Source organism: Meles meles, chromosome 2 (assembly GCF_922984935.1).
Source record: "Meles meles chromosome 2, mMelMel3.1 paternal haplotype, whole genome shotgun sequence".
NCBI classification, from domain to species: Eukaryota; Metazoa; Chordata; class Mammalia; order Carnivora; family Mustelidae; genus Meles; species Meles meles.
The window spans coordinates 136979400-137000170 of NC_060067.1; the positions used below are offsets into that span (position 1 = coordinate 136979400).

At 39.0% G+C, this 20771-nt stretch overlaps 1 protein-coding gene across 2 annotated transcripts in view; it reads left to right on the forward strand.

The window, feature by feature from the left end:
- KLHL2 (kelch like family member 2) overlaps window positions 1-20771 on the forward strand; it is a 125966-nt gene that overhangs the window by 62283 nt on the left and 42912 nt on the right. For both annotated transcript variants that reach the window (XM_045988216.1, XM_045988225.1), the window contains one exon: window positions 3369-3531. In XM_045988216.1, coding sequence (XP_045844172.1) covers window positions 3369-3531 — 163 coding nt within the window. The remainder of the gene's footprint in view (window positions 1-3368; window positions 3532-20771) is intronic.

The following is a 20771-nucleotide window of genomic DNA, read 5'->3' on the forward strand; positions in this document are numbered from 1 at the left end:
GTACCACTTGGTCCAGGCTTTGGGCCTCTTCTAAGATTTGGTTTCTTTATCTAACAAATTAGAAGGTTTGATTTGATTTGATCCCAAGGCATCCAGCTCATAGGCTGCCAGCTGTTTGAGTGGTTCTGATTGTGGGTTATGGTTCATCTGAAATTAGGAGCACTTTTTATTTTGTTTCATTTTTGTTGGCTCTCTAATAGACAAAGTAATCTAGAAAGTTGGTGTGCCCCAGGCTGCTTTCCTGTTTTCATCATGAGTAACTAATTCATGGTCACCATGGGGCATGTTAGTAAGCCTAGGCCAATTATTCATTGTTTTTGATGCTGTATGTAATTAATAATTAATGAGCTATTGAAATTTACTCCTGATAAAATTATATCATAAAACTGAGGCATTTTTAAAGGATTTGCTGACAGAAAGATATTATGCATAAACTTATTTTATACATTTGACTAACACTTAAGGTATATTTAATAGTATTGTTTGCCAAGCATAGGGACCACTTGACTCATCATTGCCATGAATTAAAAATTATATGTTAATTTCTAGCTACATGGCCTACAATTGAAATAACTTTTCTGTCCCTGGAGTGCATATTCCACAGTTTTATGAATTTCATTCTCCTGATAAGGTTGATCTGGGCTTGGTAGTGATGAAGTTGAAGGTAAGAAAGCAAAAGAAAAATTTTAAAAGACTGCTATAGCTACTTTTTTAGATGGATGTGTATATAAGCGAGGGCATCTATGTGTATGTTACTTAGTATGAATCAATTACTGATTTTTTTCACTTAAGAATGTATCTTAGAAACTTTCCCATTCATATAGCTTCCTCTTTGTTTTGAATGACTGCAGAGCATTTCATTGAGTGGAAGGGATATAAGTGTTTAATCCGTCTCCTTGCAATGGACAGTTAGGCTTTTTCCTAACTTCTGCTGTTACCCTCAGAATGTCTTTTGTGTGTGAGATTTTGTGCATTTGTTAGTGTATCTGTGGGTCAGATTGCTGGGTCAGAGGTTATGTGCATTTGTAATTTTGATTAAAATGGGCCAATTGGTTTTCAAGAACGTTGAGCCAGTATACACTCCTACCAACAGTGCATGAGTGAGCCTGTTTCTGCTCAACCACTTTTCCCCGCCATGGCTCCTGTCTTTCTATATTATCACCAGTTTGAATGCTACTTTCTCACACTGTATTGCCTCTGGGAAAATGTTGATTAGATGGGTGATTGTTAGTATTTGTACAGATTTCACAGGGATTAAATCTTACACTGAAGTACCACTTTCTTAACTGTATGTGTTTGCTGAATTAAATGGCAGCACTGTTAAGCATCTTGGAATGTACTTTACGTTGCTTCAGAGCACAATTATACCAGAGTAGAAAAACCTCCAATTTGCAAATTATCAACAACTAAAGGTTTCCATGGAGATCATTTTCATAACATAATGAAGCACACTATTCATATTGTATGAAAGGTTTGGCTATAAACAGAATTATTTGCATTTTGTTTTTCTTAAATTCAGAAGGAAAAGGCCGCTAGATACTGTTTCTATATTTTTAGAGAAAACTAATATTAGTTGGTGAAGTTGTACTAAAAACACATGAAATTATTCTCTCTGTCCTTCATTCTGGCCATTTGATTGTGTACATGTGGGTTAAATACACATGCAACCTCTAGATTGGAATGTAGAACTTCTGTGGTTCCTTTAAACAAATAGACTAGTTTGTGTACAGAACGACATGAACACCCTCTTTCTTTTCCACGTTAAGGATTATTACATAGATAGAGAAAACTACTATCCCAAACTACTGTTTGTTTTCTCATTTTCTCCTTGGGCTACAGCTTGGCATATATGAGAGTCAATTCCTGAAAGAACTTAGGTTTTATTTATTTTTTATGCTAATGTGATCTTTTCTAAAATTGACCATTGTTCTAATAGTTGAGGTTTATTTTTTTTCTTTTGGCTTTTATAAAAGAGCAGCAGATGTTCAAGAACTTTTTTAAATGAAGTTTTCCTCTTTAATTTGACTTTCAAATGTGGTACTTAACATAGCTTCATACCAATTCACTTAACAAGAAAAAAATGTTTCCATTATTGACCTATTTGTAAAGCACTTGTGGTGTTGGATATAGTTTATAGTGAAGATACTGGTTAAATCTCATAAAAAAACTCATAATTAATATAAAATCTCTTAGAGTTATTCAAATACAAATACAAATTAAAAAGTTAATATTAGGCAATTACCTTTTGTGTTTTCCTTTTTAGTACATATATTACATTTTAGAGAAACCATCTGATTATACTCTGACTATTGAATTTAAAATTGTTCTTTCCCCTAAGGAAAGCAGTTTGTTGTGTTATTCAGACAGTGGAAGAGCAAAATGAGGCTTTGTTGTGGTATGTATTACTTTGGGTTCATGCCTTCCCCTCAAATCACTGAAGGTCATGATGCTTAAATTGAAGGGAGGAAAAAAACATTTTTACTGAACCATAGCACCCCCTAGCATCCTAATAGTTTTTTGTTTGTTTGTTTTTAATTTTTTTTGACTTATCTTTTTATTATTAAAAATATTTTTATTTATTATAAGATATGTAACATAAAAATTACCATCTTAACTTTAAGTACACAAGTTAATAGCATTAAGTATTTTCATATTGTTGTACAGCCAATACCTAGAATTTTTTCATCTTCCAAAATCAAAACTCTGTACCCATTAAACAATACTTCCCTAACACCCTGTCTTGCACCCCAGCCATTAGCAATCTTCATTCTACTTTCTGTTTCTATGGATCTGGCTACCTTACATACTTCATGTAAGTACAATCATACAGTACTTGTCCTTTTGTGTCTGTGTTAGCTCACAGCGTAATGTCTTCAGGATACATCCATGTTGTAGCATGTGTCAGAATTTCCTTTCTTTTTGAAGCTGAATCATATTTCATTGTATGAATATAGTACATTTTGCTTATTCTTCCATTTGTTGATTGACACTTGGGTTTCTACCACCATATGACAATTGCAAATAATGGTGCTCTGAATACAGTTGTAAGGATATAGTTTTTGTTTTGAAAATTCAAAGGTACATTTTGTTTATGCTTATAAAAAAGAACCATTAATCTAATACCTAATATCTCTAACATTTTTATGACCAGGAAGGGATCTTTCAAAGATTCTATAGAAATTATGGAGAATGTGGGTCATCGCCCTTTTTGCAAATAATTGTTCCATTACTTTCCATGGAGTGTTCCCTGTGTCCATGGAGTATTTGGGTCTGGATGCAGATCATAAGTTTTGGCTGCATGTGTTGTGATCTGTATAAGAGTGGTAAATAGTAAATAATGCCTAACCGGATTGACTTACATGTTGCAGGTACTTCTCCCAGCAGCTGGTCTGTTACAGTTACAGGATGTGAAGAAGACCTGCTGTGAATTTTTGGAGTCTCAGCTTCACCCTGTCAACTGCTTAGGAATTCGAGCTTTTGCTGATATGCATGCATGCACAGACCTCCTGAACAAAGCCAACACCTATGCAGGCAAGTGGAATAGACCTCGGCTGAGTTTGAGATGGAGGAATCTGGAGCTTTTGAGTTCTGATATGCATCTGTAGTGATTTCTGGAAAGTTATGTCATGTTTCTGGATCTGGACTTTATAAAAATACATTTAAAATCTTATAATGTATCACTGCATAATTGAAGTATGTTTATAAAATTCTGAACTTAAAAAAAAAACAACCTCTATAAATTGGTATTGGGCCTAAAGAATAGAATAGCTAGTTTTATGCAAGTATTGAATCCCTGTATTTTTTGAGATAATATTTGCATATGAAATTAAGTCATTTAATCTCTGTGGGTTTGTACACCCTTTTCTTAAACCCAAGGGAACAATTTTCTGGCTTAAAAATTTTCAAGGTGTTGAAGTCTAGTTGCCTTTGGGCAGAGTGGAAAAATAGATCTGAAATATAGACATCTTTCTCCTTAGACAGTAGTTCCCAGAATCTCCTGCTGGCACCCTCCTTCTGTGACAGAGGCAGCCCATTGCTGTTGTCAAGGAAGCCATCACTTTGGTTACTATATAGGACGGTCTGATCCTGATCCCCATCTCTCCAGTTTAGGGGGAGAGTTTCTTGTTATTGTTTTGGATATAGCTAAAGTACACAAAAGTAACATAATTTATTTTGCTCTGAATTTATAAGCATGTAAAAAATACATATTAAAAGTGATTGTTAGGAAGTTTCTAATTTTTTTAAACATCTTTGGGAAGGTAAGCCTGGTGGAAGTTATAACCCACCATCTCTGTCCTATAGTTGTAAGATCCAGTAAGAACCATTACTATAGAACCTTCCATGACCACTGCCCCTTAATATGCTTTAGAATCCCAACTTCCTCCAGCCTTCAAATGCAAGAGCCACTTGTCTAAACTCTGCTCCACAGTGCTTACTTATCGGGACACTGTAGCGCACTGACCCAGATAAGGAGGGGTGTGTGTGTGTGTGTGTGTGTGTGTGGTGTGTTTACGTGTGTGTGTGGTGTGTGGTGTGTGTGTGTTTACATGTGTATGCACCAAGCACTGAAGAGAAGTATGCTATCATCCCTATTGTATTTATCAAAGAAATAATGGTAAGTGGTTAGCTGGAGAAAAAACCTGCAGTGCTGCAGTGAAACATAATATGACCAGTAAATTTGAATTTTATAGATTTCTTTGGGGTGGCCTGATTGGTCTGAATACCCTTTATAAGATTCTTTCAGTGGGAAAAACATGATCTGAATTTCAGAAAGCTAATTTACAGATGAACTTTTAGCACACAGCCCTTCTGTAAGTTGGGGAATGCCTATATATGTAATGATATTCATATAATCCTTCTGAGTGGGATGAGACATTTTAAGAAAAACCAAAGACAAATTTGGATTCGCTGATGTATTCCAGTGTTCTTTAGCTCTTCTTCAGCTAAATAGAAAAATTTCCCTCTAAATCTGTAAGATCCATTAACTCTAGACATAATGTGCCTGTTATGAGTGATTTATATTGGGAAAATGAAGGAGGCTTATATATATTTTGATGATTTTTTTTCTGCATGAACATATCTTTCTTGGGCAGCTAGTTGTCTCATATGACTTGATACACATTACTGACTTTTAAGAGATAGGGAAAGGGACTGGGGACAGAATGAATAAAGCAGGACTCATGCAAAAGATGTCCACACATAATTCACATGACGTACTGGAATTCTTAGTTCTGCTCCTGTCAGAACCAACTCATGTTCTGTGTATTTAGGAGATTTTTATTAGATTTAATTATTTCCTTCTCTTATTTAAAACCTTAAATTTAGTGTGGTATACTATAAAATATGAACAGTTATCCACCAGAATTTGAACACCTCTGTGTCTTCATTTGTAGAGTCCTTCTTCATAATTATGCAAAGAATTTTTTGTGGACAGTTTATTGTCATTTTCAGCAAAATTATAAAGAAAAATTCTTAATTTTTAAAAAGGATTTTTAAAATTTATTTTAAAGAGAGAAGTCTCAGGGAGGGTGAGAAACCAGTGGGCAGGGTAGACAGTGTGAGCAGGGGTGGTGTAAATCCTTGCTGCTTATCCTGTTGCACTCCCGTGGCTGTGGCAGCGTGATGCTGGCAGTCACAGTCCGTCACACTGGCCCATGCGCTTCACTGGGGCCTGTAGCAACATGTTTTTCAAATCATAGACAGCTGAGGGCCACTAGACCAGCCAGGTTAAATGATCTGCATATTGAGGCATGGTGTTCTGGACTGTAATCAGCCTTTGTTAGGCTCTTGAATTATTTTCTTCGCTAAAAAGCTAGGTGAAATTATTTTTGCTTCATGCCTAAAAAAGAAAATTTTCACACCTAATTCCAGGTTGTACAGACTCATTTGGGTAATGCTGACTTGTGGATGCTTTTAGTTCCCATGTGTTTTGAGTGGTGTCCGTATTTTAACAGTTTCCCAAATCACGAATACTTTTGTTTTTACTATTTTCTCCAGGACAAAAATATGGAGGAGATAAAAAGTGAACTTACTGGTTTCAATGCATTTTAATAGTCCCAGACTGTTTTGAAAGTTAGATTTTAATCTTAACTTGAAATATGAATTTTATTTAGCATTCTGTGTTTACAAACAAAAGTTGCCAGTTGTGGAATTGTAAGAATTTCAAACAAATTTAAGGGAAACAACAATTTTATGTTTTTTTTTTAAAGATTTTATTTATTTATTTATTTTTAATTTTTTAATTTGTTTATTTACAGTATAACAGTGTTCATTGTTTTGGCATCACACCCAGTGCTCCATGCAGTACGTGCCCTCCCTATTACCCACCACCTGGTTCCTCAACCTCCCACCCCCCCCGCCCCTTCAAAACCCTCTGGTTGTTTTTCAGAGTCCATAGTCTCTCATGGTTCATCTCCTCTTCCAGTTTCCCTCAACTCCCTCTCCTCTCCATCTCCCCATGTCCTCCATGTTATTTGTTATGCTCCACAAATAAGTGAGACCATATGATACTTGACTCTCTCTGCTTGACTTATTTCGCTCAGCATAATCTCTTCCAGTCCCGTCCATGTTGCTACAAAAGTTGGGTATTCATCCTTTCTGATGGAGGCATAATACTCCATCGTGTATATGTACCACATCTTCCTTATCCATTCATCCGTTGAAGGGCATCTTGGTTCTTTCCACAGTTTGGCGACCGTAGCCATTGTTGCAGTAAACATTGGGGTACAGATGGCCCTTTTTATCACTACATCTGTATCTTTGGGGTAGATACCCAGCAGTGCAATTGCAGGGTCATAGGGAAGCTCTATTCTTAATTTCTTCAGGAATCTCCACACTGTTCTCCAAAGTGGCTGCACCAACTTACATTCCCACCAACAGTGTAAGAGGGTTCCCCTTTCTCCACATCCTCTCCAACACATGTTGTTTCCTGTCTTGCTAATTTTGGCCATCCTAACTGGTGTCAGGTGGTATCTCAGTGTTGTTTTAATTTGAATCTCCCTGATGGCTAGTGATGATGAACATTTTTTCATGTGTCTGATAGCCATTTGTATGTCTTCGTTGGAGAAGTGTCTGTTCATATCTTCTGCCCATTTTTTGATGAGATTCTCTGTTTTGTGTGTGTTGAGTTTGAGAAGTTCTTTATAGATCCTGGATATCAACCTTTTGTCTGTACTGTCATTTGCAAATATCTTCTCCCATTCTGTGGGTTGCCTTTTTGTTTTGTTGACTGTTTCCTTTGCTGTGCAGAAGCTTTTGATCTTGATGAAGTCCCAAAAGTTCATTTTCGCTTTTGTTTCCTTGGCCTTTGGAGACATATCTTGAAAGAAGTTGCTGTGGCTGATATCGAAGAGGTTACTGCCTATGTTCTCCTCTAGGATTCTGATAGATTCCTGTCTCACGTTGAGGTCTTTTATCCATTTCGAGTTTATCTTTGTGTACAGTGTAAGAGAATGGTCGAGTTTCATTCTTCTACATATCGCTGTCCAATTTTCCCAGCACCATTTATTGAAGAGACTGTCTTTTTTCCATTGTATATTTTTTCCTGTTTTGTCGAAGATTATTTGACCATAGAGTTGAGGGTCCATATCTGGGCTCTCCACTCTGTTCCACTGGTCAATGTGTCTGTTTTTATGCCAGTACCACGCTGTCTTGGTGATCACAGCTTTGTAGTAAAGCTTGAAATCGGGTAACGTGATGCCGCCAGTTTTGTTTTTGTTTTTCAACATTTCCTTAGTAATTCGGGGTCTCTTCTGGCTCCATACAAATTTTAGGATTATTTGCTCCAGCTCTTTGAAAAATACCGGTGGAATTTTGATCGGAATGGCATTAAAAGTATAGATTGCTCTAGGCAGTATAGACATTTTAACAATGCTTATTCTTCCAATCCAAGAGCATGGAACAGTCTTCCATCTTTTTGTGTCTTCTTCAATTTCTTTCATGAGTGTTCTGTAGTTCCTCGAGTAAAGATCCTAGCAAACAGGATCCAGCAGCACATTAAAAAGATTATCCACCATGACCAGGTGGGATTCATCCCTGGGTTGCAAGGTTGGTTCAACATTCGCAAATCAATCAATGTGATAGAACAAATCAATAAGAGAAGAGAGAAGAACCACATGGTCCTCTCAATTGATGCAGAAAAAGCATTTGACAAAATCCAGCATCTGTTCCTGATGAAAATGCTTCAAAGTATAGGGATAGAGGGAACATTCCTGAACTTCATAAAATCTATCTATGAAAGACCCGCAGCAAATATCATCCTCAATGGGAAAAAGCTTGCAGCCTTCCCGTTAAGATCAGGAACACGACAAGGATGCCCACTCTCACCACTCTTGTTCAACATAGTATTAGAAGTCCTAGCAACGGCAGTCAGACAACAAAGAGAAATAAAAGGTATCTAAATTGGCAAGGAAGAAGTCAAACTCTCTCTCTTCGCAGATGACATGATTCTTTATATGGAAAACCCCAAAGACTCCACCCCCAAACTACTAGAACTCATACAGCAATTCAGTAACGTGGCAGGATACAAAGTCAATGTACAGAAATCAGTGGCTTTCTTATACACGAACAATGAAAATACAGAAAGGGAAATTAGAGACTCGATTCCATTTACTGTAGCACCAAGAACCATAAGATACCTGGGAATAAACCTAACCAAAGAGGTAAAGATTTTATTTAACAGACAGAGATCACAAGTAGGCAGAGAGGCAGGCAGAGAGAGAGGAGAGGAAGCAGGCTCCCTGCTGAGCAGAGAGTCTGCCGTGGGGCTCCATCCCAGGACCCTGGGATCATGACCCGAGCTGAAGGCAGAGGCTTTAACGCACTGAGCCACCCAGGCGCCCCCAGTTTTATGTTTTTAATCGTTCCTTCATCTCGCCACTCCTGACATTAAAAGTTTGAGAAGCTGCTTAGTCTCAGTTCTTAGTGATCTTTGGGGAGATTTGCAGTATCATTTTCAAGCCAGTGTTCTGGCTCAAGTTCTAGGATTGGTGAACACTTAGTATTCCCCAGTACCAGAAAAACCCGCAGTGTTCTCCAGTCGCTAACATACTTTCAGTTTTCTTTCTTGTCCTCCCCTTGCTCTTAACCCTGTTAAGAGTTCTAGGATTGGTGAACACTCAGTATTCCCCAGTACCAGAAAAACCCGCAGTGTTCTCCAGTCGCTAAGATACTTTCAGTTTTCTTTCTTGTCCTCCCCTTGCTCTTAACCCTGTTGCCACCCTTTTAGCCTTTCTACCATGCTTGCACAATGATACTTATTTATATGCCCAGCTGTTTTCATGTGTGTCCCCTCTCCCTTTGTCTTAAATGAAACTTTGTTTTCCCTCCAAACCTGAGTGTTGGGGGCAAACTTCTTTAGGGAACACCCCTTCCCCCCGACTCTGGGAAGGTGGGTAAAAGGGTACAACTTCAGACTGTTGTTCTGTCCCTGTCACCGTCCTCCATTCTGCCCCGGCTGGCTGGAGGCCTGCAGCATTCTCTCTGCAGCCTCTTTTCTCTCCAGACCTCCATGTCTGCTTCTGTCTTTGACACCTAGATTGTGTCTTCCCTCTCTACTTCCTCTCTTTTGCCTTTGACACCTAGATTGTGTCTTCCCTCTCTACTTCCTCATTTTTGCCATCAGCAATCTCGGGATCTCTCCTGTTGGCTTCCTTGAGATTCCCTGTTCATGGTTACGTGTGGCCACCATCTTCCTCCATAAACAGACATGCCACCTTAGACCTTGATTCCAGGGCATGTTGAACCTTGTTTGGACACCTTGTTGATATTTGAAACAGCTTTGTGCTGACTCTATTCCTGGCTCCTCATGTATTTCTTCATAAATCTGCTCTCTGATTCCACTTACCCCACGATCTCTTGGCCCTTTAGCGTAATTTCAGTGGCCAGTCATTTCAAAGCTACGCTTTGTGTGTCTACCTTTACCCAGGCTGCTGTGAGTGATAAAGAGGCTCAGGGCAATTTAACCCTTGCTTATAGGGCCAATAATATTCCACTTATATCCAGGTTCATTGTTTAGATTATGCCTTATTCTCTGTAAAAGTAGGTCCCATAACATTTTATTTATTTATTTATTTTTGCAATCAGTTTGCTTCAATCATTTGCCCACCATTCTATAATTTAGGCTAGGAGTCACTGTGTGGGGTAAACATCTGTCAAAAAAAGCCCGTGATTTTGAAAGCTGCCCTTTTGAAAGAAACTTGTATTGAGAGAGTGGTTTTTATAGTAGTATTACTAGCCTTGATTGTGTGATATGCATACTAAAGACTAAGGTGCTGATTATCCAAGGGTCTTTGCAGTGTTAATTTACCAATACAGAAGATTTTCCCTTTGGAGAACCATGAAAGCATTTGATGTACGAATTCATGCCGACTTAATTGATGCTTCTTACAAGAATTAATCATTTTTATGTTTTTACATTCATAATGTTCCTCATTTATGTCCTAGTAAGGGACATGCAATCTCTCTGCTCTGCTTTAGGTTGATAGTTTTTCTCATTCAGATGAGTAAGCTGTTTCTAGGTTTCACCAAAGCTGTCTGTGTTAATGGAGCTGCTGGAGATATAGATGTAATTTTTTTTTCTTAGAGGCTAATAGTATTCAGAATGAAAGAATCACAGAGTATTAGCACTTGTAGGGAACTTAGCGGTTATCTCATCTAACATTTATTTTATTAATTAGGATAATGAAGACCGGGAAGATTTTTATTTTCCCAAAAACACTTTATCTCTCAGGGATAAGCTGTTTTGGGGTCTAAAATATGTTATTATCCATGCACTTACCCTCATTTCTCAGATGGAATTCTGCACTAGGTGGAATATAGAGGAATTATAGGAATTCTTCATCGCACTTAATTCTGATCAAAAAGGTTTTTGGTGTTGGGAAATCAAACATAAAGGATGTTTTGTAGCTTATCACAGGGTGTATAACTGAACAAACAAAACTTTGGACTTTAATTTTGTATTTCATTGGACTTAATTTAGGATGAGGGACCAGAGCTAATGAGCTCCAACAGACCTTGTGTGACGAATCCCAAGGCTTGTCTTTCATTTCTCTATAATCTTATTTTAGTTGCAGCAGGGAAGCAAACAGGAAAGTTCAACTATCCTAGAGAGTGAAGAGAATCATATATAAGGAAGAATGTATTTGTATATCATATATATACAATAAATGTGTTTAATGTGTATTGCACATTCATGATATAGTATGTACTACTGGAAGTTATGCCCTCCTGCAGTTGTGGGATTTGTCTAGAGAAAAGGAACTGATTACTGAATGTCAGCTTAACTAGGCTGGCTTTACTCAGCAGCAGTGGTAAACTAGTAAGGGCAGGTTACTAAAGTCACAGTGAAAGCTCTGTGCTGTAAACAAGAGTAATTTGTCAACATGTGAGTAAAAGGATTGGAGACAATAGTTGAGGTTGGTAAGGGAGAACCATGGTAATGGAGATAGGAGATGACTGAAGCCAGTCTGAGGATATGGGAACTAACCAAACTCTGACATGATCTGCTCTTTAGTATTACATTTTAAGTATTTTGTGGGTACATTTTAGTGCGTGCAATAGCTGTTAATTTGGGCACCTTGCTGAGGTGCAGTGAGCTGAGTAAGAATTCATTCAGTGAAAAGGAAGAATTTCTTATCTTGGCTTTTTGACAGGTATTAAGCTTATATTGGTCAAACTAATCCAAAGATGTTAGCGTTTTAGCTGATAGTGTATTGAATAACAGTTCTGTAACTGTGTTTAGAAAGATGTAAGGTGATTATCTCATTCTCTTCTTCCAGGGTCAGACCATATCTATGAAACTGAGTTCATTTTCAGGTTACTTGTTTTGAGAGAGACTGACAAATGGAAGCCCTGAATTTGGAGCCAGCATGATGGTGAAGATCCCAAGCCGTATTATATGAGAAATGCTCAAAAGAGTTAGGAGTTTGTAGACCATGGAAATAAAATTTAGAAGAATATAATGCTCTATAAAAGTTTGAAGGAATTTCAGGAGTGAGAGACATTAATCGTGTCTTCGGTGGGCAGAGGTAGTGTCAGTGTTAGAAAATAAGAGGGAGAAAGATTTTAGTGCAACATAAAGCCGAACTGCCACTTATAGTAAGTGTTCAAGAATGGTGTGACTACCTTGCTGTCTGTTGATGTGTGCAACATGTGTAACAGATATCCATCAAATATAAGCATTTTAGAGGTTACTTTGACAGAAAATAAAAGTTGTGTCAGGGACCTTTCAGATCCCTTATACCACTAAATTTTATGATTTCCCATGGCATTAGAGGAAAAGATTCAACAGGATTTGTGAAAGAATTTATTTTAGGGTTTAAAGAGAGGAAGGGATGTAGGAGGGGGGAAAAGGGAAGTTCTTTAATGGGTATAGAGTTTCATATTTGCAAGATGAAACAGTTTTGGCTATCTATTTGACAACAATTTGAGTATACTTAAAACTACTGAACTGTATACTTAAAAATGGTTAAGATGGTAAATTTTATATTCTGTGTCTCACCACAATAAAAAAGGAAAGGAAAAGGAATGAGCAATTGAGGTTTCATTTAGCCTTGGAATCAGTGCAGATAGTAGAGCCTTTAAGACACAAAAGGAGGGGTGCCTGGGTTCTCAGTCATTAAGCCACAACCCCGAGATCAAGAGCCACAGGCTTGGGAGGCCTGGGTTTCTCAGTGGGTTAAGCGTCTGCCTTCGGCTCTGGTCGTGATTGTAGAGTCCTGGGATTGAGCCCCGCATCAGGCTTCCTACTCAGCAGGAAGCCTGCTTCTCCCTCTTCCACTCCCCCGGCTTGTGTTCCCTCTCTCTCTGTGTCTCTTTCTGTCAAATAAATAAATAAAATCTAAAAAAAAAAAAAAAGACACAAAAGGAGTACAGGAGGGCACTCTAGGTATCTAGAGGAAGATACTGACACTCTTTGAGATGTAGGTGGGTCTTAGTCTTGATTGCTTGAGGGAGAATGAGAGCGAAGTGCACTATCAATTTTAAGAAGTTCTCTGACTGGGCAAGTATATTAGCAATAGGCAAAGGCAGCAGGAGAGTGGAGGACCTTGACTTATTTTGAGAGATAATCAGACTCAGCCAGAGAATCTTTGCCAAGCATCCAACCAAGGTGGGGGAAACTGGGCAATGAAGAAAAATTCAGAGAGTAGAGCCAAGGTAAGTGACCTAAAGTGGTGAATAATGCGAAGGTTTTAGAGGACTGCTTGTATGGATTACTGGGTGTGTGGTTGGGGATGAATCTGTTTAGAAGAGTCATGGTGATGATTCAGATCATGTAGAGACTAACAGGTGGAAATTCAAATATTGAGGTTGGAGAGAGGTTGAATCTGGGAGCAACCATACTGGGGTGCTAGTTAAAGATAACTGGGGACACAAAAATGTGGATGAGATGGTTAAGGGCGGGTAAGCAGAAAATGAAAAAAGGACTCAGGGCAGACAGGACAAATAAGCACATGCAGCAGACTCAAATGTTTAGGGAGCTGAGGAGACAAACTGAATGATTAGAAAGATTAGACGGACACCTGACTGGCTCAGTGGGTAGAGCATGTGACTTTTTTTTTTTTTTTAAGATTTTATTTATCAGAGAGAGAGAGAAAGTGCACAAGCAAGGTAGCACAAGCAGGGGGAGCGTCAGGAGAGGGAGAAGCAGACTCCCCGCCGAGCAAGGGGCCTGATGCAGAGCTCTGCTCCCAGCACCCTGGGATCATGACCTGAGCTGAAGGCAAACGCTTAACCCACTGAGCCACCTAGGCCTCCCGAGTCTGTGATTCTTGATCTTAGGGTTGTGGGTTTGAGACCCATGTTGGGTGTAGAGATTACTTAAAAAAATAAAAACTTTTTAAAAAAAGTTTGGAAAAAAGTATTATAGAATCCAAATTGGGAGAGAGTATCCTTAGGGGGGTAAACACTGTATGGGGGTTGAGAAGTTTTAATCTCAAGAAAAGGAGTTCCAAAGAACAAATTCAGGGGAAGGGTTAGCCAGAGGCTATGCTACAACAGGTTAAGATGTGAGTGCACAGTGCACCAAAATGCAGAGGCTTCTGTATTAAGATCTGCCCTAAAGAAGTTTCGTATGAATATCAGCAATGTAGGGCAGTGGCCCAAGATGGGGAGGGTAAACCATTTTATTTTTCTTACTTAGGACAGCATTTGTCCACTGAAGTCAGGACAATAAAATGTATTGATTATCTATAGCAAAACTTTTTTCCCATTGGGAAAGGAAACTGTTTGGACCTAGTTTGGAAATACTTTGTTATTTTTTCTTTTACAAAAATCTTAACCACTAAGACCTTCTCTTCATTTTTGTCCTACCACGCCCAAAACAAGTATTCTGTATCCATCCATGTACAAAATGCTTTTGTGGGACCTGTGGGATCCAGCATCATACATCATCCAGTGGGAGTCTTGCCCACTTGTGCATTGCATAATAGGCAGACAGACTCCTGTCTTGGCTGTGACTCTGAAGTGACCCATGAACCCGTTCTAGCCCTTCTTGACTGAAATCAAGGAGCCACTGGAGAACATTGACCTAGATGGTCACCTGTGGTGAGGAGAGCCTTTGAAGAGGTCCAGGTTTCCAGAGGAGAAGATCCAGCACTTACCAGAGGGATAAAAAAGTTTGGATACATTAGAGTGGGTCAGAACAGTTTGTCTTTATACAAATCTCACCTTCCCTAAGGTGCTACAGCGCAGGAACAAGAGAAAATTCCTCAGGCTGCAATTCTTTTACTGCAGAAAAGGGAGAGTGCATGAGTGAGTGCCCAGGGACACAGTTCTACTAACTGTGTGGTGGACTCCCATCAGAAAGCCTTCCCACTAGCTGCTGGGGAAGCCCCCCGTCTCGGATCTTCTCAACAGACCCATGGCCACCCCATCCTCTGTGTGCTGCACCCCCTACCTCCACTGTGTGGCCAGTTTCCTATTTGTGCTTTTGTAGAAAGCATCAAGAGTGGGCTTTGGAAGGTGACAAATAAGCACATGCATCCAAATCTGTGGGTGAGGAAGAGACCACAAACTTCAGCTGTAGCATCACCTTTAAGAAAACAAGAGACTGTGAGCACTCAGCTTGGTGTGTTGCAGGAAGAAGACAAGCATACAAGCTTAATATTTCTTCCACAAAAGAGAATAGGAAGCTTAGAGCAGATGTATCCATGGAAGGTCCAAGAAACCCTCAGAATCTCCAGCAGGGCTAAGGGCAGATATTAGTCCCCCAGTAAAGACTGGAGGAGGTGACTGCTACTTCAAATGCAGAGACAGCAGCACATAACTCCAAGAAACATTAAAAAATCATGGTAATATGACACCACCAAAATGTCACAGTAATCTTCCCATAACCAAGCCTCAAAACATCCAACATCTGTTATTTTCCTGATAAAGAATTCAAAATAGCTGTTTTAAGAAAACTCATCTTCAAGAAAACACCAATAATTCAGTGATTTCAGGAAAACAATACAGGAATAAAATAAGTTTAACAATGAGAAATGATTAAAAAAAAATTTTGGAGCTGAAGGATTCAGTGAATGAAATAAAAAATGCAGTGAAAAAGATCAACAACAGACTTGATCAAGCAGAAGAACGAACCAGGAAGTTTGAAACTATCCAGTCAGGAGAACAAGGAAAAAACAAGAATGAAAAGGAATGAAGAAAAGCTGCATAATCTATGAAATTCCATCAGAAGGACCAACTGGTGAATCATTAGAGTTCTAGAAGAAGAAAGGGAGAAGAGGACAGAAAATTTATTTAAAGAAATAAGGGGTAGGGTGCCTTGGTGGCTCAGAGTGCTAAGCACCTGTCTTTGGCACAGGTCATGATCTCAAGGTCCTGGGATTGAACCCTGCATTTGGGCTCCCTGCTCAGCGGAGAGTGTGCTTTTCCCTCTCCCTTGGCCCATCCCGCAGCTTGTGCTCTCTCTGTCTCTCTCAAATAAATAAATAAAATCTTTAAAAAAGGACAGGAAAAAGGGCTATCTGGTGAAGATTTGGATATCTAAGTTCATGAAGCTCTTATAGGTCACCAAACAAAATCAACTTAAAGACATTTTCTCTAAGATGCATTATAACAAAATAGTCAAAAATCAAAGAGATAGGGGCGCCTGGGTGGCTCAGTGGATTAAGCCGCTGCCTTCGGCTCAGGTCATGATCTCAGGGTCCTGGGATCGAGCCCCGCATCGGGCTCTCTGCTCCGCGGGGAGCCTGCTTCCTCCTCTCTCTCTGCCTGCCTCTCTGCCTACTTGTGACCTCTCTCTCTGTCAAATAAATAAATAAAAAAAAATCTTTAAAAAAAAAAAAAAATCAAAGAGATAATCTTTTTTTGTGTGTGTTAGTCACCATACTGTACATCATTAGTTTTCGATGTAGTGTTCCATGGTTCATTGTTTACATATAACACCCAGTGCTCCATGCAATCCATGCCTTCCTTAATACCCATCCCCAGGCTCACCCATCTTCCAACCTCCCTACCTTCTAAAACCCTCCATTTGTTTCCCAGAGTCCATAGTCTCTCATGGTTCGTGTCCCACTCTGATTCCCCCACCTTCAGTTTTCCCTTCCTTCTCCTATTGTTCTCCATGCTGTTCTTTATGTTGCACAGATAAGTGAAACCATATTGTTCTCCATGCTGTTCTTTATGTTGCACAGATAAGTGAAACCATATGATAATTGACTTTCTCAGGTTGACTTATTTCACTCAGCATAATGTCCTCCAGTCCCATCCATGTTGATGCAAAAGTTGGGTATTCATCCTTTCTGATGGCTGAGTGATACTCCATTGTATATATGGACCATGTCTTCTTTATCTGTTCGTCTATTGAAGGGCATCTCGGCTCTTTCCACAGTTTGGCTATTGCAGACATTGTTGCAGTGAACATTGGGGTGCATATGGCCCTTCTTTTCACTACATCTGTATTGACAGAGATAATCCTAAAAGCAACAAGAGGGGGAAAAAAGCATGTAATTTACAAGGGAGCGTCCATAAGGCTATCAGGATTTCTCAAAAGAAATCTTACAGGCTAGGAAAGAGTGGGATTCAGGGGGGGAGGGAACCACAACTGCCAACCAAGAATACCTTATTTAGCAAAGTTGTCCTTCAGAAATGAAGAAGAGATAACTTTCCCAGACAAAAAAGCTAAGGGAATTCATTATCACTAAATCTGCCTTAGAAATGCTGAAAAAAATGAAATGAAAAGACTTGTTAATTATTAGTAACAGGAAAACATATGAAAATATGCAAGACATTGGTAATGGCAAGCACATAGTCATATTAAGAAATACTCTAGGGGCGCCTCAGTGGCTCAGTTGGTTAAGCATCCGACCCTTAGTTTAGGCTCAGGTCATGATTGTAAGATTATGAGATTAAGCCCTGTGTTGGGCTGAGAAGGAGTTTGCTTCTTCCTTCTCCCTCTCCTTTTGCCCCTCCCCTGCTCATATGCTCTTTCTCTCTCAGATAGAACAGAATAGAGTAATACTGTAATATGGTGCTGTGTTAACTCTAGGATAAGATTAAATGACAGAAGTATTAGAAATAACAATAGCTACAATAATTTGTTAGTGAATGCACAATATAAAAAGTGATTTTTTAAAATTTTAATTTTTTTATTAACATATAATTATTATTTGCCTCAGGGGTACAGGTCTGTGAGTCGTCAGGCTTACACACTTCACAGCACTCACCATAGCACATACCATCCCCAATGTCCATAACTCAACCACTCCCTCCCCCTGGCAACCCTCAGTTTGTTTTGTGAGATTAAGAGTCTAAAAAGAGGCATTTTTTGACATCAAAAACCATAAACTGTGGAAGGGAGTAAAAGGGTAGAATTTTGGTATGAGATCAAAGTTAAATTTTTATTAATATAAAATAGACAGTTATATCTGTTATAAGTTTTATATGAATCTCATGGTAACCACAAAACTTTATAATATATATACAAAAGATAAAGAGAAGGTAATAAAGCATACAATTATGGAACACTACCAGTTCACAAAGGAAGGAAGCAAGAGAGGGAGAAAGGAACAAAGGAAATACAAAACAGTCAGAATACAATAAGATGGAATTAGTAAGGTCTAATTAATAAATACTCTAAGTGGATTGAATTCTCCAATCGAAAGCCATACAGTGGTGAGATGGATTAAAAAACCAAGACCCCAAAAAGAGAACTACAGACCAATATCCTTGATGAACACAGACGCAAAAATTCTCGCCAAAATACTAGCCAATAGGATTCAACAGTACATTAAAAGGATTATTCACCATGATCAGTGGGATTTATTCCAGGGCTGCAGGGTTGGTTCAACATCCGCAAATCAATCAATGTGATACAACACATTAATAAAAGAAAGAACAAGAACCATATGATACTCTCAATAGATGCTGAAAAAACATTTGACAAAGTACAGCATCCCTTCCTGATCAAAACTCTTCAAAGTGTAGGGATAGAGGGCACATACCTCAATATTATCAAAGCCATCTATGAAAAACCCACCGCAAATATCATTCTCAATGGAGAAAAACTGAAAGCTTTTCCGCTAAGGTCAGGAACACGGCAGGGATGTCCATTATCACCACTGCTATTCAACATAGTACTAGAAGTCCTAGCCTCAGCAATCAGACAACAAAAAGAAATTAAAGGCATCCAAATTGGTAAAGAAGAAGTCAAACTATCACTCTTCGCAGATGATATGATACTATATGTGGAAAACCCAAAAGACTCCACTCCAAAACTGCTAGAACTTGTACAGGAATTCAGTAAAGTGTCAGGATATAAAATCAATGCACAGAAATCAGTTGCATTTCTCTACACCAACAACAAGACAGAAGAAAGAGAAATTAAGGAGTCAATCCCATTTACAATTGTACCCAAAACTATAAGATACCTAGGAATAAACCTAACCAAAGAGGCTAAGAATCTATACACAGAAAATTATAAAGTACTCATGAAAGAAATTGAGGAAGACACAAAGAAATGGAAAAATGTTCCATGCTCCTGGATTGGAAGAATAAATATTGTGAAAATGTCCATGCTACCTAAAGCAATCTACACATTTAATGCAATCCCTATCAAAATACCATCCATTTTTTTCAAAGAAATGGAACAAATAATCCTAAAATTTATATGGAACCAGAAAAGACCTCGAATAGCCAAAGGAATATTGAAAAAGAAAGCCAAAGTTGGTGGCATCACAATTCCGGTCTTCAAGCTCTATTACAAAGCCGTCATCATCAAGACAGCATGGTACTGGCACAAAAACAGACACATAGATCAGTGGAACAGAATAGAGAGCCCAGAAATCGACCCTCAACTCTGCGGTCAACTAATCTTCGACAAAGCAGGAAAGAATGTCCAATGGAAAAAAGACAGCCTCTTCAATAAATGGTGCTGGGAAAATTGGACAGCCACATGCAGAAAAATGAAATCGGACCACTTCCTTACACCAAACACGAAAATAGACTCCAAATGGATGAAGGACCTCAATGTGAGAAAGGAATCCATCAAAATCCTTGAGGAGAATGCAGGCAGCAACCTCTTCGACCTCAGCCGTAGCAACATCTTCCTAGGAACAACGGCAAAGGCAAGGGAAGCAAGGGCAAAAATGAACTGTTGGGATTTCATCAAGATCAAAAGCTTTTGCACAGCAAAGGAAACAGTTAACAATACCAAAAGACAACTGACAGAATGGGAGAAGATATTTGCAAACGACATATCAGATAAAGGGCTAGTATCCAAAATCTATAAGGAACTTAGCAAACTCAACACCCAAAGAACAAACAATCCAATCAAGAAATGGGCAGAGGACATGAACAGACATTTCTGCAAAGAAGACATCCAGATGGCCAACAGACACATGAAAAAGTGCTCCACGTCACTCGCCATCAGGGAAATACAAATCAAAACCACAATGAGATATCACCTCACACCAGTCAGAATGGCTAAAATTAACAAGTCAGGAAATGACAGATGCTGGCGAGGATGCAGAGAAAGGGGAACCCTCCTCCACTGTTGGTGGGAATGCAAGCTGGTGCAACCACTCTGGAAAACAGCATGGAGGTTCCTCAAAATGTTGAAAACAGAACTACCCTATGACCCAGCAATTGCACTACTGGGTATTTACCCTAAAGATACAAACATAGTGATCCGAAGGGGCACGTGTACCCGAATGTTTATAGCAGCAATGTCTACAATAGCCAAACTATGGAAAGAACCTAGATGTCCATCAACAGATGAATGGATAAAGAAGAGGTGGTATATATACACAATGGAATACTATGCAGCCATCAAAAGAAATGAAATCTTGCCATTTGCGACGACGTGGATGGAACTAGAGGGTATCATGCTTAGTGAAATAAGTCAATCGGAGAAAGACAACTATCATATGATCTCCCTGATATAAGGACATGGAGAAGCAACACGGGGGGTTAGGGGGATAGGAGAAGAATAAATGAAACAAGATGGGATTGGCAGGGAGACAAACCATAAGTGACTCTTAATCTCACAAAACAAACTGGGGGTTGCTGGGGGGAGGTGGGATTGGGAGAGGGGGAGGGGGCTATGGATATTGGGGAGGGTATGTGCTATCATGAGTGCTATGAAGTGTGTAAACCTGGCGATTCACAGACCTGTACCCCTGGGGATAAAAATACATTATATGTTTATTAAAAAAAAAAAATTTTTGGAAGGGGAGGCAAACCATAAGAGACTATGGACTCTGAAAAACAACCTGAGGGTTTTGAAGGGTCAGGGGTGGGAGGTTGGGGTAACAGGTGGTGGGTAATAGGGA